The sequence below is a fragment of the Dipodomys ordii genome, unplaced genomic scaffold (assembly GCF_000151885.1).
Source record: "Dipodomys ordii isolate 6190 unplaced genomic scaffold, Dord_2.0 Scaffold2, whole genome shotgun sequence".
Classification (NCBI taxonomy): domain Eukaryota; kingdom Metazoa; phylum Chordata; class Mammalia; order Rodentia; family Heteromyidae; genus Dipodomys; species Dipodomys ordii.
In genome coordinates, this window is record NW_012267218.1 from 25,599,664 (window position 1) to 25,627,357 (window position 27,694).

Consider the following 27,694-nt stretch of genomic DNA (forward strand, 5'->3'; position numbering starts at 1 on the left):
CTCAAAATGGTTTCAAGGCATTAATGAGATTTTCTGGCCCCAAAGTAACACTCATACTGAAGTCACCTTTGTATACCATGTCACCCTTGTACAACAATCTGTATACTCCTAACTCTGAATGCTAGAGATGGACCTAAATAAGCAAAGACAGGGGTCATTGCTGGTGCCCTTAAGTCCAGATATGAAACTGCTACTATAGTGTAGCATACTTAAAACTTCTAGATGTTACTAACTGGTAGCATAGTGAGATCTTTTCATAGGATAGCATTTTTAAGGCATTCTTTTCCAAAATAAAATTGGATAAACTCAGTGATTGCCAAACTTAACTTTTAAAGACAATTGCCATAGATTATAATTAAACATTTATGAAGGAAGGGATATTTTAATATCTCCAAAAATAGGAAAGCCGTGTTTACAAAATAACAGCCAATTTTGTGAATTAATTTGTGTTAAACTCACACACTGAAGGAACCATAAAGTGTTTATTACAAGGCACCATCTTCAGTCTAACATTTTTCAATCACTAACAGAGGACATCAAATGAACCAGAAATCCCAAAAGGTATTTATAATTGGAATATCAATGTTTGATTACCATGGTTTTTAATTTATATAACTTTTTATTATCTTTAAGTAATTGTGCAAGAGTTTCAATTTAACTTGTCAGGTTATGAGTACAATGCATCTTACTCAATGTCAAGCTTTTACATGTTTAAAACAAAGGAAATTCATAATATATACTTTTCTTTATATACAAGATTTCTAATATAAATTTATGGTAAATATATGACTATGGTATTAGTGTCTAGGTGAGTTTATTTCTTTGATTAGCATAGTATCTGAAATGAATAAATCAATGAAGTTGAACCTAATCTTCATTAGCACAAATGTCTAGAATATTTACTAGGAAACAGTCCTCAAAATAGTTATGCATCAGTTGCCTTCTGAAGCATTCAGAAGCTATGAATTATTAAGAGCAAAGTGGACAGAAACCTGAGGATGAGAAAAGTTTTATGCAACTATTGGTTCATTTCATCTTCTCACTGGCTGGAACAGAAAAGCAAAACTGATTTTTTGGTCTCTATTTTAATAAAACTGGAAATTTTACTTAAGAAAATGTTATCCAAATGTTATCCAATTGTTATCATAATGGCATTCAATGTCGGGACCAATACATTGTAAAGAAGTTTTTCAATGGTATTAGAGACTAATTGTACCTACTAACAGGGTATTAAACAGGTGATATACTAAAAGGAGATAAAGAAAGATTACATAAATGCAATATAGTAAATCTCCTTATTTGTAGATTTATTATATAGATCCCACCAAACAGTCAAAAACAATAGTAATTAATATTTCAAAAGACATTTCAAAACATTTCAAATATTAAGCACATCAAGTTGCTCAGTTATTGATAGAAACTCAATCAGTCCCCATTTATTATCAATTGTGTTTAAATTGTGTATCTGCTGAGTACTTCCTGGCCTTTAATTTTAAGAAAATACCTCCTCCCAAAAGCAAATGATGCAGAAAGGTGAAAGTTAATGTGCTTAATTTACATGATAAAGGGAAAATATATTTGTTGAAAAGCATCAAGGGCCTGGTGGAAGTTGGGATGCTATGGAGAAATGAATGAAATACCTTCAATATGGTACCTGAACTCTATGCTTTCTGGAAATTTATGTTTTTTTTTTCCTCATTAATGGTCTCCTTGGAATTATACACCTGTAGATACTAAGGGTCTGTTGTATCTATAAAATTAACCCATACGCTAAAACTTCTTCACACAGAATGTAACACTCTCTGATTAGTGACTGATTCAGATCATAAATTTCTACGCTTCCTTTCTGCAAGCTGTAGAGGGAAAACATTTTTTAAAGTATATAGAAACTGACTACAGAGGCAACAAGTATTCGCTAAAATGCATCTTTGGCGCTACGTATAAGAGTTTTAAACTCTAAGCTGTTAAAAATGGTGTGGTGTAGTGGCTTATAGTGGTTAGCACCCAAGCTTTGAGGCAGATGATTGTTAGAATCCTGGTTTTACAACTTTCCAACTGTAAAACTGGATTTAGTAAGTAATTTCTCTTTGCCTCAGATTTTTTATCTATAAAATGGGAAGAGTAACAGTATATTTTCTTAGGGCTGGAAGACTAATTAACATATTTAAGATAGTTACACCCTGGTGAGTATATTCCTTAGTGCTAGTTATTATTATTACTATATTACTATTAATATAGTAACATTACTATATTACCACTACAAATTATTCCCACATACTCAAAATTTTATTTCATGTATGGAAGACTCTTAAAAGAGGTGAGCATAGTTTAGGAATTCTACCTATCTCCTGTGATACTCTACCTATCTCCTGATTTCATCAGATGAACAATGTTTAGAGTTAATTAAAAAAGAGATTCAAAAAAATAGCACTGTGAATATGCTTCATAATAGATGGTAACAGTTTTCAGAAAAGAAAGAAAGAAGGAAGGAAGGAAGGAAAGAAAGAAAGAAAGGGAGGGAGGGTGGGAGGGAGGGAGAAACAGAGAAAAAGAGAGAGAGAAAGAGAGAGAGAGAGAAAGAGAAGGAAGGAAGGAAGGAAGGAAGGAAGGAAGGAAGGAATGTTAAGGTTGGTGTCCTCGAAGTCAGCAGGAAATATTGAGTAGCAAGAAAGGGCTCCTTTGAAAGCCACACTCACCCCTTGCTCATCCAGTTTCATGAGCTGCTCCGTGACTTTGGGTGTGTTGAAGGCCAGCCGCAGGCACTGGACATTGAGCTCTGGGATCACATGTTCCAGAACCTCTTTCAGAGGCAGTCCTCTGGCTGTTGAATGCTTCGCTGTGGAGGGAATGGCATCTTCCAGGACAGAACCCCTTAGTGTCATGAGCTGCAAGAGAGATAGGTATAGGGGTGAGGCCTCTCTGGGGCAGGGGACTGCTGAATGTGTTGGAGGCCTAGACAGCCATTCTCTACAAAGCTGGAAAATGGTATCTGTGGCCAACCTGCCCATAAGCATCTTATGTAAAATTCTTTATATATGAAATTGTGCATATGATACTTTACACATGAAGATATACTTTCATATACTTTGTATATGAAAAACAATACTTTTGGAACACCCAAGTTCAAAGGAACTCATAATATATTATCCAGAGGATAGTTACTTAAGTGCCAAATATCACATCGCCTTCAAGAGATCAGTAAGATCAAAGGTTCTATGAGGCTATATAATGGCACTAAACACATTAACCAACAAATTAAGAAAGACATCTGAAGAACACATACTTAGAATGTGAATGTTGTAACTTTTGGAAAGTTAAGAGTTAAGGTGAGGGGAGGGAGAATGTTTAAAATTACACATATATCACTGATCAGCACAGACTGTTGTGTTCTTTCCTTCCTTCCTTCCTTTCTTCTTTTTTTTTTTTTTTTTTGTGCCAGTCCTGGAGTTTGAATTCAGGACCTGGGCACTGTCCCTGAGCTTCTTCTGCTCAAGGCTAGCACTCTACCACTAAGCCACATTCCCAGCCTTCAGCACAGACAGTTTGTATCTTTCAATGCCTCTCTATCAGAACAGCAATTGTAGTAGGCAGCACTGAGAAATACTTACCCTTTCCTTCAATCCTTTAAATACTTTCCATTATTGTGAAAGATAAACTCAAGTAAAGACATTCCTCTATGTCATGATGATTCATCAGAGAAAAGCTAACCAGGCATAGAGCCTAAAGTAGTATTGATTTTCAAAAAAATTCATGTGGCAAAATTGTTAACATACTTCAAATGCTGCTTGTGAATGGGAAAAAAAATGATCAAACTGAACACTTTTACATTAAAAATATATAGGCTTTAAGATGTTCTGCTCCAATAGCAATCTATGAAATTAGCAGAGGAACGTGTATTGAGAAAGTGGTGAAATAAGAAATACACACAGGTAGTCTAGGAGGGACACATTTACTAAGAGAAGCACAAGAGCAGGTCTCAAGACAGTCCAAAGGCAGAGAAGGCATCACAAAAGCTCAGACCACAAGGAAAGGCCATATTAGGAGGGGTGTCATAAGAAAGAGCTATAGAATAAAGGTACAGTTTCTATAAATAGAAGTTGTCAGACAGAAAGTGAATCAAGAAGGAAATGGAGATAGTAAAAAAACAAAACAAAACAAAAAACAGGCTACAAGTGGGAAGACGTGACAGATAGTTAGATTAAGAAAGGATGGGGTGTTTCTCTGTAAGTCTTTAGCCCATTTATTTATTGGGCAGTTGTTTCTTTGGGGATTTGTTATTGGGGGATTTAATTTTTTTAAGTTCCAGGTATATTTTAGATCTGAGACCCTTGTCCATTGTATGGCTAGTGAAGATCTTCTCCCAATCCGTGGGCTTTCTATTGATCTTGCTAGCTATGTCCTTTGCCATGCAGAAGCTCTGCAGCTCCATGCAATCCCATTTATCCAACCTTTCTTTGACTTGTTGTGTTTCTGGGTCTCTATTAAGAAAATTTCGGCCTGTGCCAAGGAGATCTAGGGTTTCTTCTATTCTTTCCTGTAATGTTTTCAGTGTCTGCTTTTACTCCGAGGTCTTTGATCCATTTGGAGTTGATTCTGGTACAGGGTAATATATAAGGATCTAGCTTTAGCTTTCTATAGGTGATTAACCAATTTTGCCAGCACCATTTACTGAAGAGGCTGTCATTCTTCCATCCTGTTTTTTTTAGCTCCCTTATCAAGGATTAGGTGGCTGTAGGTCTGTGGGTTCATTTCTGGGGTTTCAATTCTATTCCATTGGTCCTGAGGTCTGTTCTTGTGCCAGTACCAAGCTGTTTTGATTACTATGGTTTTGTGGAAGAGTTTGAAATTTGGTATTGATATTCGTCCAGCACTGTTCTTTCTGTTAAGGATCATTTTTGCTATTTGGGTCTTTAATTGTTCCATATGAATTTTTGGATTGCCTCTTCTATTTCCTTGAAGAATGAGGAAATGGAAAGACTTGGAAAAAATTATATTAAGTGAAGTAAGCCACACCCAAAGAAACAGATCCCATGGTTTCCCTTATTTGCAATAACTAGTAAGATAAGATGATGTTAAGCCAAATCAACCCCAAGGTAGGGTTTTTTTCTTTCTTGCTATTGTTTCTAATGTATTTATATAGTACCATGTGATTTTTTCTTGTTGCATTGTATGTCCCTCCTGCACGGTATAACCCGTTTTCACTGTATTTGATGTTGGTATAATTTGGGAAGGGGAAGGGAAAAACAAATCGTTTAAATAGGGATACAAGTCGACCCATTGCAACAATGAGATGTACCAGATGCTATGTTGAAAAAACAAATTTTACAATTTAGGTGGGGTGGGGGGGTGTAGTTGAGGAGGTGGGAAGGAAGAGATGGTAGGAGAAAAAAAAAGGAGGAGGCAACAATGCTCAATAAGAAATGTATTCATTACCTTGCTCATGTAACTGTAACCCCTCTGTACAGTATTTTTACAATAAAAACTTATTAAATTTAAAAAAAAAAGAAAAAAGAAAGGACAGGGCATGATGGTGGAATTGTGTGCAGGGGAAGAGCAGAGAACGCAGAGCAGAAGGTCCTGCCATTGATGAGGGGTGGGTAACTCTGGCTCCACAGGCAATATCAAAGTGGGTTCAGATGGGAACAAGGACGCATACCTTCAGAAATTAAATGGGAAAATCAGATAAAATGCACATGGAAGAAACTGGAGGCAGAGAAGAGTTAGGAAACTAAAAAATTATCCCAAGTAACAAGAAAAGAAAGTCAAGTGTGGTGATGCACATCTGTAATCCCAGCACTTAGAAGTCAAAGTAATGGATTGGCACATCAGGGAACAGTCCAGGCAGTGAGATGCTTTCTCAGGGTTGGAGCATGGCTCTGACTAGCAGGTAAGATTCTTTAATCCCCAGGACTTTGGGGGAAAAGGAAGAAACACTGAAACCACAGGAAGGATTGCCAGGGAAACAAAATCAAGCTTTGGTACCAATTTAAAAAAAAAAAAAGAGAAGCCAGGTACTGGTGGCTCATGCCTGTAATCCTAGCTACTCAGGAGGCTGAGATCTGAGCATCATGGTTCAAAGCCAACCTGGGCAGGAAAGTCTGTGAGACTCTTATCTCCAATTAACCACCAGACCCAGAAGTGGTGCTGTGGCTCATCTGGTAGAGCACTAGCCTTGAGCTGAAGAGCTCAGGAACAGCATCTAGGCCCAGAGTTCAAGCCCCATGATCGCAAAAAATAAAATAAAATAATAAAAATATATATATATGTCATTTGCAAGGAAATGTATAGACCTGGACAAAATTACACTGAGTGAAATAAGTTTGGCTCAGACAAAGGGTGAACCATTTCTATGTGTGGAGATCAGATCTAAAATATAACCATATTTGAACACACACACACACACACACACACATATACACACACACGATCAAATTGACTTAAGTATGGTATAAGAAGGAGTATATTTCTTAGTGTAACACACATTATAACTGAACAATTGACAGGTAGTTCAACAAAATGACTATCAGGAAGCTGAAACATGTCTTGAGGGGGCAAGGATTAAAAGGGGAGAGATGAATGGAGAGAGGAATGATGGGTTAATGTAGTCATAATATTCACTGTACATACATGAAAACAGAACTGGGAAACTTGAGAGAACGGGTGGGATTGGGGTTAGAAGGAAGAGTAAGGAAAATGATAGAAGGGGTGACACTGATCAAGATGCACTGTATACAGAAATTAACATGCTGAATTGAAACTTCTTTATACAACTATTTAAAAATAATAAAAAGTGAATTTTTAAAAAGTCAAATTTATTTACATCTTGCTCTCAATAAAGAAAAGGGGATGAAAGGTATTTTCAGTTTATTCATTTGGTAAGTATCTTTTTCTCTCTTACGGTTTCTTTCTAAAATAATACATATAAAAGTAATCATTTTCCTATCGATCTCTTGTTGTATGGTTCCTATCAATCTCTTGTTGTATGGAATGTATTTTTGTTCTGCTTTTGTTTCTAAATCACATAAAATAGCTGGATAACTCAGTAATTACTGGGTTCTTCTTCCTTCCATAGGATAATGCACCTTGGATCAGAGATCACAGGAGTATTTTCAATTTAGAAGACAAGACCAGAAATGCAGATATTGCATCTTGCAGTACTGAATGACTGCAGCTAACTTTAAAGTCAAAGCAGATAAGAAAAGAATGGCTCATTTTTACAACCTAATCACTAACATTATATATTGATATATTTGTTAATGGCTTCCAGGAACAGAGATTTCTGTGTTTTTAACTGTTTATAAACAAACCACCATGCCTACAAATACATGTCAGGTCTTTTTTTATTGTGTTTTGCAGTGAATACTGCTAAGAGATTTGTTTGTATCTGTTATTTTGATGCTATTCACTGAAGCCACAGTGATGAAAAATCTTTTTTCTCAGACTATTTACTGACGTGAGAAATTTATACATGAGAAGCCTCTAATTCTAATTATAGATACATATATATATTATATATATTACATATAGTAAGCTCACTTCTATGAAACAAGTAAAATGACTGTCGCTAGAAGTCCAGAAGTTAAGGTTAAAGACCTACTTTTTAAAGTATACCTATCAAGCCAGGCACCGGTGGCTCACACCTGTAATCCTTGCTACTCAGGAGGCTGAGATCTAAAGATCTTGATTCAAAGTCAGCCCAGGCAGGAAAGTCTGTGAGACTCTTATCTCCAATTAACCACCAGAAAACTGGAAGTGGAGATGACTCAAGTGATAGAGCACTAGCCTTGTAGCCTTGAGTACAGAGAGACTCACAGACAGAGCCTAGGCCATGAGTTCAAGACCAGGACTGGCAAAAAAAAATAAAGTAAAAAAGAAAATAAACAGGAGGGAAGGGGAAGAGGGAGAAAAGGGACAATTTTCTTTTCATTATTTTATGCCTCTTTTTTTTGGCGGTGCTAGGGATGGAACCCTGGATCTTGCACTGGCTAGGCAAGCACTACACTACAGCCTATACCCTGAACCCTGAAAAGGGACTAGGCATTAGGCAAGCAAACAGTAATAAACAACTGAGATAAAAGTGTTCATCCTCATGGATTAGTGGAGAAATAGCAACAAAATACATAAGTATAGTATGTAAGATAATGTTAAGTATTAATGAAAATAAAGCATGCAATTAAGATATGAAATGAGGCAGGGTATAGAAATCTAGTAGTCTAGGAAGGTCACTGTGACAAATAAAGGCCAGGGGGAAATGAGAGTGCTGGAGCTAAAGGGTGCTGTGGAAACCAGCATTAGACTAGAAACTAAAACTAGACTGGCTAAAAAGACTAAGCCAGAGGAAGATCCTGGAGATGAGATTGGATAGATAACGGAAAGCACATCTGTTAGATCTGCTAGGCCAGCAAGGATGTTGTCTTTTACTCATAATCATAAGAACATGAGAGTCCTTAAAGGAGAAATGAGGAAATATGGATAACATTTTGCAGAGATGAATTTAACAGGCTGGAAGGAAGCAGGGCTTCAGAGCAGAGGTAGAACAGAGTAAGACCAGGCCCAGACCACAAGTGTGGGGGTGGAAAAGTAGATGAGTTCTAGACATATATCATTTTGAAGACAAGATCAGCAAGGATTGTTAAAAGACTAGATCTTGAAGCAGGAAGGAGAAGAGAGGAATCAAAGGTGATTTTAAGGTTCCCAGTCCAAACCTACAATGTAGGTTTGTAGAAACCTACAATGGCCCGAAACTGAAAATTACTTGAACCTACATAATAAGTGCAGTGGCTTTCCAAAACTACATCTGACTTGGACCTTTTAAACAAAGGCTACGGAAAGGAACTAAGGATGGAACTCAACTGAGTGGACCTTCCACAGAACCTGTGACCATAGAACTGGAGGAAGAAGTACATAGAACACTTCAAGAGAGAAGGCAAAGAGAAAGCACAGGATAAAGACCAGAGTTTGTGGGTTCACAGGCCATAGCAGAGAACAAAACAGAAACAACTCTGAAGAGTATGTAGCGCTTAAAGCTGTCCTTGGTAACTAAGGAGGTGCAGTGCAGAAAAACCACTGGAAGAACCCATTGAAGAAACTCCACCAACACCAAGGAATCAGGTAGGCCAGTGGTTAGGAAAGTAGAAGAAACTGATTAAAACAACACACAGAAAGAAAACTATGATGATGGGATTCTGATTCTAATAGCCTTGGCAGGGAGATAATATTAAGAGCAGATGAACAGAAACAGTTGGAATAAGAGAAGAGCCATTCAAGGAAATCTAATAGATTTGGAAAGCCAGAAAGAGGCAGCTATCTGGGTGCATCTCACTCATCTCAAAGACTGTGCACATCTAAGGATCAGATCTGGCACACACAAGAGAAAAGCAAACAGGCTCTTCCTTTCTCCTTAACCACTACAGACATCACATTAGATAATAAATCCTTACTTTTAAAAGTCATATTTTTAATTTCCCCAGAGTTCCAGCTCAGGGAAAAATCCTAAGTGAAGCTAACCTCTGAAACTTGCTGTGTCCAGTGAGGGAAATGAAGACAAATGTCCTATCTAAACTAGCTTCAAAACCATTATTTTCTACATATCTCAAGGGAATATCGGGCATTACGACATATAAAGTAAATTAGGAGCTGAGAGGCAATAAATTGATGATGGGAACAATTATACACAAATGCTTCGAAAGAAAACAAGTAGGAATTTTATAGTCCCAATCAAGTTTACAAGTTCAATTTAAAAATGATTTGTTAGCTGCTTTTTTAAACTTTTGCTTTAAAGTAGAAACTCATATATAATATGTATTTCATGCCTAAAGATTTCTCGGAGCTGGTTTTACCCACAATTAGATAGCTTCCCAGTTCAAATACTCTTTGTTGTAGGCCTCAGAGAAAAGACAAATTATAGAGAGGTGAAAGAGGAAGAAGAAAAGTCTTTCTCTTCTAGCTTCAGAAATGTTCTTAGCAATAGTTTGGAAGACTGAGCTAAATCTTAGATGACCCTTTCTCACCTGTTAAATCTCTTTGTTTACCACACTGGGTACTTCCCAATTGTCCTGGGTAGGATATGCAATAGTCCATTTGAGCTTTTAAGGATAATTTCTTTTAGCCACACTTCATAAACCTATCTCTCTGAATCAAAATTTCTATTCATTTATTTTATCTACTCAAGAATTAGAAAGGATCCATTTGTACCCATCTTGTCTGCTTACATTTCCAGTAGAACTACAGAAAAGTCTTTTTTACTCTGACATCTGTGAGCATGGGCTACTGAATATAATTGTTCTTCTATTGCTTCTACTCATCCTCCCCAGCCCCCCCACACAAACAGACATTGCAATTAAGCCTCAAACTCCTCTCACTTGCCACTTACCTCACTAGTTCTAAAAATTATTCGATAGTTGTATGGAGATCCATTTTCTTTCATTTCTTCTGGTTTTTCCCTTCGAATGCTTACAGCCACCGGACCAAGATTCTCATCAGCCCCAAAATAGTTCCAGTGTTCTTAGATAAAATGAAACAAAACAAAATTAGAAAATTCATCTAACACTGGAATACCTGCCTGGTTTTTAAGATCACTTCTTATAAATTATATCAGTAAGATATAAGTATGCCTTACAAATACTAATATCCTTCAATAAATTACTTAAAACTAAAAAGGCAATGCGGGTTTTGTTCTGGAAAAGGTAACACTGAACAGAGATGGTCTGTTGTTGTTTTGTTTTTTACTAATCTAAAATTGATTACTGTAATTTCTTAAATTTGCTTTTATGTCCTATGTCCCATCATTTTAATATATATATTATGTACAGATACTTCAGTGTACACGGGGAAATTTAACATTGAGACTTTTTTAAAAAAAAATCCAAAACCTACTGAGAATAGAATGCAAAAGAGTGAGAAATCACCTTTAGATTCAACTGATATCCACAGAGTGAGTGGGACATCGTCTCTGGACCTATGTCCCTATTCCCAATCAGCCCCAAGCTGGATTAAGGAACTCAGAAGAAAGAGCTTCAAACAGCTCTGCAGAGGCAGCAGCCTGGACTCAGAGCTCTGGGGTTTAGCAGTGGTCCCTCTGTGGTAAGCACAAAAGGAGTCCAGCAAGGCCATCACACCCAGGGGGAATCTGGGAATCTAAAGAATAAGCTTCTTTCAGTCAACCAGTGTAGTCAGGGCACTGTCAGTGAGGTCCAGTATAGCCTAAGGTCCCAGTATAGCCCAAAGTCCCAGTATATCCTTGGAGTTAAGGCCAAGTCACCAAATGACCCTGTAGAAAATTACCTTCCTCCCAACATGAAAGAAGGTAACCAAAATTAAGTGAATTGGGAATAAGGACGTAGTTAATGATAGGCAGAGGGCTTTCCTAGAATGTGTGAGGCCCTGGGTTCAATCCCTAGCACAGAAGAAGAAAGAAGGAAGAAGGAAGAAGAAGAAGAAGAAGAAGAAGAAGAAGAAGAAGAAGAAGAAGAAGAAGAAGAAGAAGAGTTCATAGGAAGTATTAAACTATTTATTGGGCATCTAAGAATATATTTCTTTAAAAATTAAAACACTTATATGAACATGGGATATTCACAGATGAAGTCAATATCAACATGAAAAATACATAAGCAAGAGTATATAACTGGTTCTTCAAACCGTCCAGAATATTTGTTTAACTTTGTTCCTTTACATATGACATGGGTACATGACCAAGTTGTGACATGATATGTTACTTTCATACAAATGCATAAATAGTTGAAAACACATGTTATTTCCATATATAATATCAGTATTTGAAAATCCATGAGAATAATAAATAATAATAATGTCTAATGTGGGTTTAAAATTTAGCTAAGGATTATGAAAATACAAGAACTAATTACAAAGACATAATCATAAATATTAAGGACTAATATATTATAATCCATGGAAATTCAAAGTAAGAAAATAAACACAATGGAAATACAAGCAACAAACATTTCACATGGACAACTGAGAAACAATCCAATAAATGTCACAAAATTCATGTACAAACACTCATGTACATCCTCAAAGCACAGCACATGAGAATCACACTAAGAGGTTATATACTCTTACTTTGCACAAAATTCTAACAAGCTTGGTTGTCTGGTCTTCAAGCCCACAGCTTTATTTCAGGTGTGATACTCCCGAAGTTGACAAAGTCCAGAGTGTAGGGCTGATATAGACTTGCATGCAGACAGCAATGTGATAGAACAACTGACAACAAGGAAAAAAACAGAAAGGGAGTAGACAAATAGTATAAAAAAGCAGACAAAAACTTAAAGGAAAACAAGACAGCAGTCTGGAACCATTTACTGAAGAAGTAAAGGGGTTCAGTTCACACACACTTCAATAACTTCAGAGGAATTTTCAATACTGCAGCACAGAACAACTGTGGATGTTCAAAGAAGTGAATCACATTCACTGTATTTTCTTCCTTGCATTTCAGGGACACACACATCTTAGGAAGGGCTAGTGTGATTGCTGTTCTAAGCTGCTGGAGAAATTCATGAAGATATAGTCCCACTATGAATTAATCATCAATACCTGAAACTCATTCTCTTCCTCACGTTTTCCCTGGGCCCTGCTCTCTTTGCTTCTACATACCTAATGTTTCAGACATCCTCTATTCTCCTTTACTCTTCCCTTCCACCTTCCTCCCAAACATTCTCTTCAGTTCCAGCAAATAGAAATGTGTTTATCACAAAGAAAACAGAGAAGCCACTATAGAAAACCTCCTCACCCTCTACCACCAAGCATACAAGCTCATCTGCATTCAGACTCTCGCTCATTTTGGTGTTTTGTTATTTTTTGTTGGTCTTGGGGCCTGAACTCTGGGTCTGGGCACTGTCCCTGAGCTCTTCAGCTCAAGGCTAGTGCTCTACCACTTAAGCGTCAGTGCTACTTCCAGCTTTTTCTGTTTATGTGGTGCTGAGGAATCAAATCCAGAGCCTCATGAATGCAAGGCAAGCACTCTACCACTGAGCCATCTTCCCAGCTCCTCTGGCTCACTTTTTTTTTTTTTTTTGGTCAGTTGTGGGGCTTGAACTCTGGGCCTGAGCACTGTCCCTGCTCTTCAGCTCAAGGCGAATGCTCTACCACTTGAGCCACAGTGCCACTTCCAGTTTTCTAGTGTTTTTTATTGGAGATAAGAGTCTCACGGACTTTCCTGCTCGGGCTGACTTTGAACGGTGATCCTCAGATCTTAGCCTCCTGAGTAGCTAGGGTTACAGGCGTGAGCCACCAGCACCCGGCTTACTTTTACCTACTGTCTAAACCCAATATAAATTGGGTGCTGGTGGCTCATGCCTGTAATCCCAGCTACTCAGGAAGCTGAGACCTGAGGATCTCGGTTCAAAGCCAGCCTAGGCAGAAAAATCCATGACACTCTTATCTCCAATTAACTTTCAAAAGGCTAAAAATGAAAGTTCACGTGGTTGAAGGTAAAAAGCCAAGTAAGAACAGAGGCCTTGAGTTCAAGCTCTACTACTGGCATAAATATATTCACATAAATCCCAATGTCCCCAAAGCATGCTCTCAAAGCCATAACCTTCGCTCATTGTATGCTCCAGGAATGTCAAAGTCTTGATCACCTTCTCTATCTTCAACTTCTTCCTCTTCTTGCCCATTCCTGTCACTCTATCTCTTTTGATATAGATTTTACAATATATTGTTACGAGCTTTCAACTCTAAGTTATTCCTTTCTCTCCTTTTAAACTTTGGAAGGAACTCTTAATTCTCACTTGAGAATTGCTGTAATATGACTTCCATTGCATGGGTCATCAATGACTCCTTTACAGTTAAGATAAAGTACTTTTGTTCCTTATCTTGCTTAAAATCTCTGTAGTAGCTCAGGTCACTATTACTTCTTTCTACAAACACTTCACAATTTCTATGACATCACTTTGTTCTAAATTTTGCTAGTACCACCTGGATGGTCTTGCTTACTTTTCATTCTCATTTCCATCTTGAATATCTATTCATGATCAGAACTTCAATTGTTATCTCAATGCCTTCAGCACACATCATTCATCATTTGCTTGTGTTTGTAGTAAGGAGTTTTTAATCAACTCATTCACACAGAAGTTAAATTATCTTCCTGAAACACAAATCTGACTGGCCATCATTAAGCTTAAATTTATTTTATGGTCTTGGGATACTTTTCATGGCTTCCCAAAGGGCTTAATAATATGTCACTAGCCTATCATACCACTCTCCACTCAAACCTTTCTCTCATCTTTGCATGTCCTACACAACTTTATAGAATTTCTTGTTGTGCAGTCTCACTATGTTCTTTCCCATCTAGAAAACTCTGCCTAGAATATTCTTCTCATAATTCCTCATCATTTGACTAAATCTTCTCATCTTAAGTCCCATCAGAAGTGTCCTTTAGACATCTAAGACTGTGACTGGAATCTGGAGCAAAAAAAGTGTTCACATAGTAATATTAATATACTAAAAATGTTTGCAAGAATCAAGAACTCATAATATAGACTGGTGAAAAATTTTAATATATCTCAATGTAAAAATTTAGAAATATCAAAAAGCAAAAATATAATAAACTAGAAAATACAGAAGAAATAATTTTTTAAGTAAATTTGTCCTTCTAAAATTGAATCAAGAGTGTTAACCACTAAAAAAGATCTAAAACAAGCAATAAAGTTGAAAAACTAATAAAGAGCTTAGTACTGGATGTATTCTCTAACAAATGCTACTACACTTTTAAAGATGAATCCACCAAACCTATTCTATGCAGCCAATATTATCCTGACACTAACATCCAATAAAGACACACACACACACACACAAATTCCTTGATGACTATGGACACAAAAATTCTCAATAAAATACTTACAAGCATATTAAAAAGATCATACACCATAATTAAGTTGATTTCATTCCAGAAATACAGGATGGCTTCACATAAACAAATTAATGCAATAAAGCACATAAACAGAATCAAGGGCAAAAATCATATGGTCATCTCAATTAGATGCATGAAATGTTCAACATCTATAGCTGGAAAGGAAATGTAAACCCTAGCCAGAATGGTAATCATCAAGAAAACAAACAAAGGCAGAGGAGGGTTGTAGGGAGAGGACAGAAATGCTAATACACTGTTGATGGGAATGTAAACTAGTGTAACTACTATGGAAATCAGTATGGAGATTTAAGATTCATCAGATTAAAAAGTAGACCCATCTTAAGACCTTGTTCCATCATTCTTGGGCATATATTTGAAGGGTTATAAATCAACATACAAAGGGAACACTTGCACACTTCCATACTTCCATGTTTATCATGGAACCATTACAACAGTCAACAAGTGAAATCAGGTTAGGTACCCAACAACAAGGAATGAATACAGAAAATATATATTTATATGAACATAATGGGATATTCAACCAAAAAAAAAGTGAAATTATGCCATTCACAGGAAAGTGGATGAAGCTGGAAATCACGATATAGAGCAAAATAATCTAAGCTCAAAAAGCAAACTAGTGTGTTGACTCATATGCAGAACTGAGGTCTAAATGATAATAATTACAAGACTTGAGGATAACAGAGGTACTGTGGCAGAGGGAAATCAGCAACAGGGGGAGTGGCAGAAGAAGAAATGTGTAAAGAGGATCAAAGTCTATTACATATATATGCATGAAGACAGCAAGTCAATCAATTCACAAGTAAATTAATGTAATTCAACCCATCAATAAAAGCAATGACAAGAACTACATGATCATCTCAATAGATCCAGAAAAAGCATATGACAAGATCCAACACCCCTTTATGATAAAAGTGCTGGAGAAATTAGGAATCCATGAACATTCCTCAATATAATAAAGGCTGTAAACTGGGCATTGGTGGCTCACACCTGTAATCCTAGCTACTCAGGGGACTGAGATCTTAGGATTGCAGTTCAAAGCCAGCCTGGGCAGGAAACTTCATGAGACTCTTCTCTCCAATAAACCACCAGGAAATGGAAGTGGCGCCGTGGCTCAAGTGGTAGAGCAGCTAGCCTTGAGCTGAAGAGCTGAGGGACGGTGCCCAAGCCCAGAATTCAAGCCTCACAACCAACAAAAAGAAGGAAGGAAGGGAGGGAGGGAGGGAAAGAAAGAAAGAAAGAAAGAAAGAAAGAAAGAAAGAAAGAAAGAAAGAAAGAAAGAAAGAAAGAAAGAAAGAAAGAAATGAATCAAAGAAAGAAAGGCTGTATAAGACAAACAAACCTACAGGCAGCATTATACTTAATGGTGAAAAGTTTAAACCATTTCTGCTAAAATCACAACACGACAAGGATGGCTGCTCTTCCACCCCCTTTTCAATATAGTATTGTAATTCCTAGCTAGAGCAATAAGGCAAGAGGCAAACATAAAGGGGATCCAAATAGGGAAAGAAGAAGTAAAACTCTCCCTCTTTGCAGATGACATGATCCTGTATTTAAAGAACCCCATAGATTCCTCTCCAAAGCTTTTTGAGCTGATCCAAAACTTTGGCAAAGCAGCAGGGTATAAAATTAACCCACAATTTACCCACAGAAGAATGAGGCTGAAGTCAGGAAAGCAACTCCTTTTGTAATAGCCTCAAAAAAAAAAAAAAAAAAAAAAACCTTGGAATTAACCAAAGAGGTGAAGGACCTCAATAATGAAAACTTTTAAAAGCCTGAAAAAGGAAAAAGTAGATTTAAGGAACTGGGAAAACATCCCATGCTCCTGGATTGGGAGGATTAACATAGAGATAATAGTAATACTGCCCAAAGCTATCTATAAATTCAGTGTAATATCCACCAAAATCCCAATGTTCTTCCATAACTCAGAACAAGAAGCAACCCAAAATTTATATAGAATAATACAAGACACCAAATAGCAAAAGCAATACTTAGCAGGAAGAACAGTACTGGAGGAATTTCTATACCAAACTTCAAACCCTATTACTAAGCTGTAGTTATAAAAGAAAGCCTCTTCAACAAATGGTGCTGGCAGAACTGGCTATACACAAGTAGAAAACCGAAGTTAGATTCTTATATATCACCCTGCACCAGAATCAAATCCAAATGGATCAAAGACATCAATGTAAGACCAGAAACTGAAAATATTACAGGAAGGGATAGGGGAAACATGAGGGCTCCTTGGCACAGGTTGAAACTTCCTAAGATTCAGAAATACAAGGAATCAGAGAAAGGCTGGATAAATGGGATTACATTAGACATAGCATAGCTATCAGGATAAATAAAATGCCCACAGATTGGGAGACGATCTTTACCAGCTATACTTCATACAAAGGCCTCATATCTAAAATATACTTTGAGCTAAAGGAAGAAGAAATAAGAATGGTCAATAGGCATCTCTGGCTATAAAAGAAATGCAAATCAAAACAACACTCACCCAAGTTAGAATGGCTATTATCAAGAAAACTAATACTAACAGATGCTGACAGGGAGGTGGCCAAAAGGGAGCACTACTACACTGTTGGCAGGAATGTAAACTTGTTCAACCACTCTAGAAAGCAGTAGGGATATTCCTCAAAAGATTAAACATAGAGCTTCCCTATGACCCAGCAATCCCACTCCTAGGCATATACCCAAATGACCACAAACCAGCCCACACTAATGCTACCAACACAACCATGTTCACTGCAGCATTATTTACCAAAGCTAAGATGCCCCTCAGTGAATAAATGAATCAAGACAATGTGATATATATACACAATGGAATTCTATGCTTCCATCAGAAAAAATGACATTCATAAGGAAATGGAAAGACTCGGAAAAAATTATATTAAGCAAAGTAAGCAAGACCCAAAGAAATATAGGCTGCATGGTTTCCCTCATTTGCAATGACTAGAATAAGTCTATAAATCTACAAGTTAACCCAATGGGTAATAAAAAAAACAAATAATTAACTCGGATATGATTAATCAAACAGCATTCTAAGCACTGCACAGTGAGAACAAAGGAGGATAGTCTTAGGAGAGGATCATAATAGCTCAATAGTTATGTGCATATGAACATAAAAAATGATACTTATCAAAATGAACTCCAAGAACTGGAGACAAGAGGTTTTTGTTTTTGTTTTTTCAGTGTACTGTTTGCAGTTATCCCACCCCCTTTTGGTTTTTTTCCCTATTGTCACTGTTTTTGATTTCTGTACCCTTTGTCTTGTGTGTAAATTTACCTGATTTGTCCCACAGAAACAGTGGGACAAAGGGTAAACCAATTGAACAGTGAAATACACAAGACATTATATAGGAAATGAACTTTACAACTTGGGGCAAAGGAGATTTGCTAAGGGGAGAAATGATAAAAAGAAATGTACTCATTACCTTACTTATGTAACTGTAACCCCTCTGTATATCACCTTTACAATAAAATTTAAATTAAAAAAAGACACCATAATGAAACTCACCAAACTGTTTTACTAAGGGAGGGGAAGAAGGAGTAGAGGCTAAGAAAATGTAATAGACTGGGTAAACTTGCTCAAAATACATTGAACTCATATGTGTCATTCACATGAAACATCTTCATACTATTGAATTTTATTTTTTTAACTTAAAAAACCAAAAATAACTATTAAACACAATCATTCTAATATTAACTGACAGGCAAAATTTAAAAAGGTTATTTAAAAAATAGACTGTACCTTATAGATAAAACAAGCTATAATAAAATTAAAGGCTAAAAATAAAGACCACACATAATTAATAATCATTTAAACTTTTCACATTTTTCTATATAAACCTAATTATATTTTCCTACACAAAAGTTGTCTACATTTTTATGCAATTTTTCTCAGCTATTACAGAAGTATAGTTCTGAGTTGGAGAATGTTAATGAGATAAATGTAAACTAATTTCAAACATATTCTTTAGAACCTATCTTCAAACAACCCACCTTTAGTTTGATAAGGATGGAAAGATCTTTTTGAACTTATGCCCCTGTTTGTGCAGACCCCATCAATCTTTTTAATTGAAAAAATAGTTCTAGTTATTATATCTGAAACAGCCTCTCCTGTCAGTCTTCCATCTATGTCCTTTCTGTTGGTATAGAGAAGAGATTATGGCCTGGATTCTGGTGTGAAATATTCTGCTATCATCATCAGACACTGCTTTCTCAAAAAAGTTTTTCACCTTGAGTAAGAATAATTCTTACAATTAAATTTTGTGTTTTCATCCACTGCCCATTTTTTCCTTCCAAGGATTAAGGCATAGACTATTTTTTTAAATACCTTTTTACACAAAGACCTAAGTTTACTAAATACAGAATCCTAGCATGTGTGTTACTCTCTGGACCAGAAGAGTTTTAGTACAGCAAACAAACTGAAGTTAAATTTTCAGGTTTTTAGACTTTGCTGTCAAGAGAAATGAGTCACATTTTACAGCCACAGTCCACTCCTTAATACTCTTGGCTCTGCCTCTCCTTCAATTTCACTGGAGAATAGTACATTACTCTCAGCACCTCAGCCTCTGGGCTTTGCTTCTATACTTGCTTCTTAATGCAGCCCCATTCCACAGCCATTCTGGGGTAGTAAAGATAAAGAGCTCTTTCAACCAAATCCATAGTCAACTCTCTCTTTGCACATGGAATGATGAGATGAGAGGAGAAGGGGAACAAGAACAGAGAGTGACAGATGGGGAGTGTCAAAGGAAGGCAAGGACAACTCTCAAGTGGGAATTAAGATGAGGAAAATGAGAGAAGAAGAGAAAGGAAAGAGAAATTGAAGACTTAAGTAGGAAAGCCACTGATGGATTAATTGAAATACAAATAATACCACCAAATATAGTAATACACCAGCACTAAGAAGGTCAAAAAGCAATATTGTAACCACCACTCTATTAGAAGGATAAAATTGAGCAACTTTACCAAGTACTCTCTTCATTCACATTAGCTATGAAAAATATAGGTAGCTCCTTTTTTCTTAGATATGACAAATATGATTTATACAGGATGTCACAAACAGTAGTCCTAGTCAAATACATTATTATAACCACTGACATTAAAACTCATTTTCTTTACAATTGCCCATTAACATTATATTCCTGAAGAATCTGAAACTTTATTAGGGATAGAAGACAATGATGCCTAAAGGGACGAGCCATTTATCTAGTCAGACCACAACTAATGCTTTATTTCCTGGTATACCATGTGGCCAATGTTTCTCTGTGTTGACAGAGAGGTATTATTAATATTACATATGCATCATGCATATTTGTTGATTCCTCCCCTATCTTCACGGCTCACATTTGGCACTTTGCCAAAGCACATAAATAGCTGCATTTTTAGCTGATATAATATTAAAAATGTAAGAGGAAATAGTGAATGGTTCAAAGTCTACCTACTTAGGTGAGATACAGTCAAATTGTCTTTTTATAAGCTGTGCACACAAAATACATACACAGACAAAAATGGTGAGCCTGGAATTTTAATTGTAAAGAAAAACAAGTCACAAAAGTTACAGGCTTCAACCAACAATTTCTGAATTTGTCAGAAGGTTCTATACCTATAAACTATTATATCTGTTGTACCAAGTCCCTAGAAACATCAGTATAATATAATATATACTAAGTATAATTATGAAGATTATTTAGCTTCTTTTTTTGGGGGAGGGGGGCCGGTCGTGGGGCCTGAACTCTGGGCCTGGGTGCTGTCCCTCAGCTCTTCAGCTCAAGGCTAGAGCTCTACCACTTGAGCCACAGCGCCACTTCCGGCTTTTTTCTTTTTGCTTATGTGGTGCTGAGGAATCGAACCCAGGGCCTCGAGCATGCAAGGCAAGCGCTCTACCACTGAGCCACCTTCCCAGGCCCAGATTATTTAGCTTCTTAATAGCATACATTTATCATTTGTTGCCTAAAAACTCATGCACAATTTTTAATTTAAATTTTTTGTGGAGCTGGTCTTTTATTTTATTTATTTTTTTGGTCGGCCGTGGGGCTTGAACTCTGGGCCTGGGCACTGTCCCTCAGCTCTTCAACTCAAGGTGAGCGCTCTACCACTTGAGCTACAGCGCCACTTCCTCTTTTATTATTTTTTAAAATATAAATTTATTGTTATTATTAAGGTGTTATACAGAGGGATTTCCATTTCATAAATCAGGTAATGAGTATATTTCCTCTTTTGGACAATGACACCCCTTTCTTCACTTTGCCCCAATTTCACCCTCCCATCCTTGCCCACAAGTTACACAGGTCATTTTCCATGGAGTTTATAACTGAGTTGTATAATTACATTTGTTCACACTTCGTCCCTCCTTTTCTGCACCTCCTCTTGGCCTCCTTAAAAGAAGAACAAATCCAAAGCAAAGACAAACTGATCAGCACCACCACCACTGATAACAACAATAATAACAAAAACATGTTTCTATTTCCTGGAGTTTGTTTAGAGAAATAATATTTTAAATGCTCAGACAAGTTTTCCTTCCCTAATGTTCTCCCTCCTTTATTCTGACTGTTGGTATGTGAATGTCTAGAGTCCTGTATATATTTTAGATCTAGCTTCCACATATGAGAGAAAACATATGCCATTTGTCTCTCTGAGCTTGGTTTACCTCATTTAGCATGATTTGGTCCATCCTTTTCCCTACAAATGACATAAATGTATTCTTTGTAATGGATGGGAAAAATTCCATTGTGTATATATGCCACATTTTATTGATATACTCATGTACTGTAGGGCATCTGGGCTGTTTCTATAATTGGGCTACTGTGAATAGTATAACAATGAACATGGATGAACAACTAGAAAGATAGCCAACAGACTGGGAAAAAAATCTTTACATCTGGAACAAATACCTAGTATCAAAAATATACAAGGAAGTAAAAAACTTAACACCCACCCCAAAGCTAATAAACCAATTAATAAATGAGCAAAGAGAGACCTCTTGAAAGAAGAAGTAAGAATGGCAAATAGACACATGAGGAAATAGACACAAATAGACACATGCTCAACATTCCTGGCTGTAAAGGAAATGCAAATCAAAATGACTTTGAGATTTCATTTCACCCCAATCAGACTGGCCAACATCAAGAATTTGGACAACAACAAATGCTGCCAGGCATGTGGGGAAAAAGGAACCCTCCTGCACTGTTGGTAGGAATGTAAAGTAGTATAAACACTCTGGAAGGCGGTTTGGAAGTTACTCAAAAAACTAAACATAGACCTTCCCTATGACCCAGCCATACCATTCCTGGGCATCTATCCAGAACATTACAAATCAGGACATAGTAAGGACACTTAATTTAAAGTTACTTTTTTTTTTTTTTTTGGTCGGTAGTGGGTCCTGAACTCTGGGCCTGGGCACTGTCCTTCAGCTCTTCAGCTCAAGGTTCACACTCTACCACTTGAGCTACAGAGCCACTTCCAGCTTTTTCTGCTTATAGGTACGGAGAAATCGAACCCAGGGCCTTATGCATTCCTGCAAGACAAGCATTCCACCACTAAGCCACCTTCCCAGCTCCTTAATTTCAACTTTTAAGTAAAGAAAGTAAACAACATAAACATACATCAAAGAAGCCCAAGGCAAACTTAGCTACTATCTCATGCCTACCACATTTAGAAACAAAATCTTTGATATGAAAAAAATATACAATGAAAACCCAGCTCTTGGCAAAGCAGTAACATATTCCTACACTGCTACTGGTGGCACTGTGGACTGATACCAACCATTTTAGAAAGCAATATGGCAATATATGTTAAACTCATAAAAATATTCATAATCTTATCTTAGAGTTATCTAATTGACTATGCAGAAGGAAAAATAAATGCTTCCATTTTCTCAGGAAAAGAAAAAGAGATGCTCAAGATACAAGTAACAAGCAGAAGACTGAGCAGCCCACAAAAGGGAATAGTAACTGACCTGTATTAAAATTATTTCACCAGTTTTGACATTTTTAATACTTTTTTTTTTTAAGCAGTGTACTCTACTTTGAAGTATAGTTGTGTTAAGTCTCAGGACTGGGATATTAACCCTGGCTTATTCAACCTGCTTGCTGGCTGATGCTTTAATATAAGCCATGCCTGCAGCCCAGCCTTTTGCTGGTTATTTTGGAGATACAATCTTGATGAGTATTTTGCTTGGGTTAGCATTGAAATGAGACCCTTCCAATCTCAGTCTTCTGAGTAGCTAGGATTATAGGGATGAGCTACTGCTGCCTGGAAGCTGGGTTTGCCAAAGTGGCCAACTATTTAAACAAGGACTCTCTTTGCTTGGAAACACCCCAATCAAAGATTCTGTCTCTGGTCCCCAAAGGAGTTATACTAATTATAAGGGTGGAGGTTCCACAAGAACTAAATAGGTTAAAATTTTGCATCATAATTAAAAGCAGGTCAGAATAATGGAGACATTTGCACAGTATTGGCCATATGCCAGAATTCTATCCTAAAGCACTGCAGTAAGCTTATAATTATTGCTGCATAAGAATAATTGTTAGGCACTTATGCTCAGGACTCAGGTTCCAAGTCTTTTTCAGAAGTAATTCTTCAACACTTCCTGGAAGCCAGGTGTGGTGTTATACATCTGTAAGCACACTTGTCATCCCAGTACTCAGAAGGCTGAGGCAAGAGTCACCAGTTCAAGAGTGGCCCAGACTACATAGTGAGCACACCAAACACAAGAACAAACAAATAAAAACAAACAAGAAAGGCTACATAGAGTGGTCAAGATTAAAACAGCATTTGCTAAGAAGTCATGAAAAGGCAAGCTTTCAGATAAAGCTATATTGACCTTACAAAATTGCATGGAGTTGTTGAAAAAAAAAAAAAGAAAATCCTATTTAAATAAAGAAGAAATAAAAAGTAATGCAATCACAAAAACTTTTTATTGACCACTATCAATCTATGACAGATAGCCAATTATCTTTTTAAATAGTCAACCTTACAAATAATCAAAAAAAGTCTTACATCTTTTTTGGCCTACAACAGATGTTTAAAAAATAAAAGTGTAACTGTTCTTCTACTTCACCATTTTGAACATACCATCAGTGTGTCTATTCAAGTTTACAAAGTTAAAGTCATGACTGCACTGACTTTATGGGAATCAATTGGTGGTCTTTGCTAATCTCCACAAAACCATTAGGATCACTCACAGACTTGTCTGTGGTCTCTCATTTTCTGAAGAGTGAGGAAAAAGAACTATATGCTCTGTTGGGTATCTGGAATATATTTAACACAAGGTCACAAACACAGAGGGCCCTAAATGATCATACCTGATGCTGTAAGTACAAGATTCAATGGCTCATCAGCTCAATCCATCTAATACTTCAAACCAGCACTAAACATTCATTAATTGTGAAGCATATGTTGAACCTTCTAAGCTGTGATCCTGACCTCAGAGGTGTGCTTAGACTGCTGTGGCCCAGTCAGTGTATCCTTAAAGCATCCTGAGGAACAAGGGTACCAAAGTGCTAAAGGATCCAAGGCTCTTTTGAGAAGACTGCAAGGCTTCACAGCCTAGAGGATAGGCAGTTTGTCATGTCAAAGCAGACTTACCCATTTCACTGCATGCAGTGAGGCTAGAAAAAAAACACAGATCCAAGGAGAGTAACATAAAGCTCTCTAACTTGGGTAAACCACGTTTTCTATCCTTTACCCTTCTCTTTCTTGGTCCTTTCACTTCAATGCAACATCTCCCTGTGGCGAGGTCATACTACTTTTCCAGTCGTAGTCCTCAGCACTCCTGTGTCTAGAGAACATCCAACACTGCTTCAGGTAGAGAACCCAAGCCAACTTGGTTTTTAGTCACAAATACAGCATAACTTTGTGACCACTATGGAAAACCAGTAATATGAAGGAGAACAAAAATCAGAAAAAAAGAAAAACTGTGACTGAGAAGATAAAAATCATTCAAGAAAAGAAACATAGAAAAAAAGTTTTAAAATTAATACCAATAGAGCTGGGGCTAGTGGCTAATATCTGTAATCCTAACTATTCAGGAAGCTAAGACCACAGTTCAAAGCTAGCCTAGGCAGCAAAGTACATGAAACGCTTATCTCTAATTAACTACCAAAAAGCCAAAAGTAGAGCCATGGCTCAAGTGGTAGAGCACCAACCTTGAGAAAAAGGGACAGTGTCCAGGTCTTGAGTTCAATTCCCAATACTGGCAAAAACATACATACATACATACATACATACATACATACAGTCAACCTTAGAAATGATCAAACACGTTTCCATGTCTCTTTTGGCCTACAACAAATGTTTAAAAAATAAAGGTGTAAACATTCACAGTTTTAATCATATCATCAGTGTGTGTACAAGGCCCAAAGTTCAAACCTCAACACTTCCCCAAAAAACCCAAAAACTTTTCCACTATTTATTTTCACAGAAATTACTGTCAAGTTCAAGAGCAGAGAGCATAATATAGCTCAGGAGGGCAGACATGTTGGGTGCTTATCATTTACCCAAAGATAAAACTATCCATGTCAGAAAACCAAACATGGAATAATATTCAAAGAATTTGGAACTGTAAAACATTTGGCAGTACTTTTCTCACAAAACATTTCTCACAAAAATGAAGCTGCTCAGTTTGTTACATAGATTACTGGTGTGTCAGGGCTGACTATTCTGGCCATGCTAGTTATACCAGAGCTTAGATAGTTTACCATAGAATCACTGGAGAGGTTTCTTCACTTGCTTCTCTACTGGAAACAAAAGGACTAACTGCACATGAAGAACTCAAGCCAGTTACTAGCTGTTAACAAATACAAAACTATCAGGTAGGGCAAAGCTGTAGCCAAGGTATGGCTAATTACTTATCCAGGTTATTAGGTATGCTGATGTTCCTGCCTCATACATAAAATGTGCTATATACACAAGAACTCCTGAAGAAAAAACAAAGCTTACTCTCTAGTGTACAATAAAATAAAAAAAAAACAAAGCTTACTCTCTAATGTACAATAAAATAAAATAAAACTCATGTACAATAAAAATTATTCTAAGAGCAGATAGTTTAATGATCTATTATTACGTGTACAGTTATGAGTTGTAAAGTTGGTATGGCTCTTTGGGTCTCAATTGAGACCACTTTTATTCTGGCTCCTGCTTTCTGATACTGTATAGAAACTATAACAGTCCACCAAAACTTAGAATAGCTACTTAATGATGATCATTTAACAGAGTAGAATCTGAAAAAACTAATTCTTGGTAACAAAAGGATTTAGAATGTGTCAAAGTACTGAAGCTGTCACTTGTAAGAATGGTTGTTAGAGATGGCTGATTTCACAGGGGGTGAAAAGTAAAGAAAGAAAATTGGACTATAGTAGTATCAGAATTCTACTCTTCCAAGGGATTATTCTGGGGCCTGGCTTACTGCTCAACCTCATACACATCATGTGGCAGGAAGAGGAAGGTGAACAATAAGAACAATAAAATGCAGTGGCATAAAGTTATCAGACTAACGCATAAGCATTAGTTTTCTCTCTGTTTAAGGACTGAGAAAATATTCTCAGATGGTACAGTGCTAACTTTCTCTTGGACATTGAGCAATAGAGGAAGATCTTTCTCTATCATAATATCTTGACTTTGAGAGCAACCCCAACCTGACGTAGGGATAAACCTATCCGCATAGTTGATCAATGGTTCTACTCTCAAGGCCAATCACTGGCTCCTCTGTCTTCTATAAATACTTCCTTTCTAAGAGTGATTGAGGTGTGTTCCTCATAGAGAAATGTAAGCCCAGTGAAAAGCAGAAAATGTTATGTGGGGCCACAGTGAATGAGGTGATAGTTGAGAAAGAGTCCTATCTTCAATAAGGCATATTCGCTATATTAATTATTATATAATAATATATTCCACTTACAAATCTACTTGGTACTTTTAACTGTTGGAAGTAAAAACTAGTCACAAAACACATAAGTACTCAAAAGAAAATGACTACCTTGATTTGAATGTTACCCTATTGTCTAGTCTATGATTCTATTACTTGAACTTTGATCACATGTCAGATTCTCTTCATAATTCAATGAGCATTAAGGAAGGAGGTCCACTCAAAGCATGAAGCAGTAAATGTTAGCTGTTATTATTGTCATGTCATCCTGGTTGTACCCCACACATATTAGCAAAGTGGCAGATAGAAGTGACAGGAGAAAGTACTAGAAGGAAGATCGATGGTGTATTGCTTATTTTAACAAGTCCAAGCAATAAAGTCCTTCTATTGGTCTAACATTTTTCTAGAAATAGTCTTGGCTTATAAGCCAAGTCAAAGAATCTATAAAGTAAACTTGCAAAATAATGGAGTTTATAAAAATAAGATAATATTAAAGTGATCATAACTTCTTTGGCAGAAAAGTAAAATTTTGTTTCCAGAGACTTAGGCAGAATAAAGTCAGGAATGCATTAAGTAGCAGAAAATAAACTAGAGATGAAGACACTGGGTCATGTGCACTGCTAGAGGGTAAATTCCACCTGATACTGCTATACAGCACTCTTTTAACAAGAGGATATGCTTTGGTTTTGACCAGGAAAAAAATGGGTTAGGTCCCTAATCTTAGTGAAATAAAGCTGTATAGTAAAAATCATCCCATAGAACCATTAATTTGTGATGTTACTATGTTGTGATAGATGACTAGAACTCTCTAAGCTGTGTCTTAAGCAGAACTATCAAGAGTGGGCATCCTCATAAAAGAAATGCAAATCAAAACAACATTGAGATATCACCTCACCCCAGTTAGAACGGCAAAAATCAAGAACTCTAACAACAACAGATGCTGG

The 27,694-nt window shown here is 36.8% G+C and overlaps 1 protein-coding gene across 1 annotated transcript in view; it reads right to left on the reverse strand.

Annotated features, from left to right (window-relative positions):
* Sipa1l1 (signal-induced proliferation-associated 1 like 1) overlaps positions 1–27,694 on the reverse strand; it is a 333,975-nt gene that overhangs the window by 116,149 nt on the left and 190,132 nt on the right. Inside the window, exons 5-6 of the mRNA XM_013013587.1 lie at positions 10,373–10,503; positions 2,697–2,885 (exon numbers count right to left, since the gene is read on the reverse strand). Coding sequence (XP_012869041.1) covers positions 2,697–2,885; positions 10,373–10,503 — 320 coding nt within the window. The remainder of the gene's footprint in view (positions 1–2,696; positions 2,886–10,372; positions 10,504–27,694) is intronic.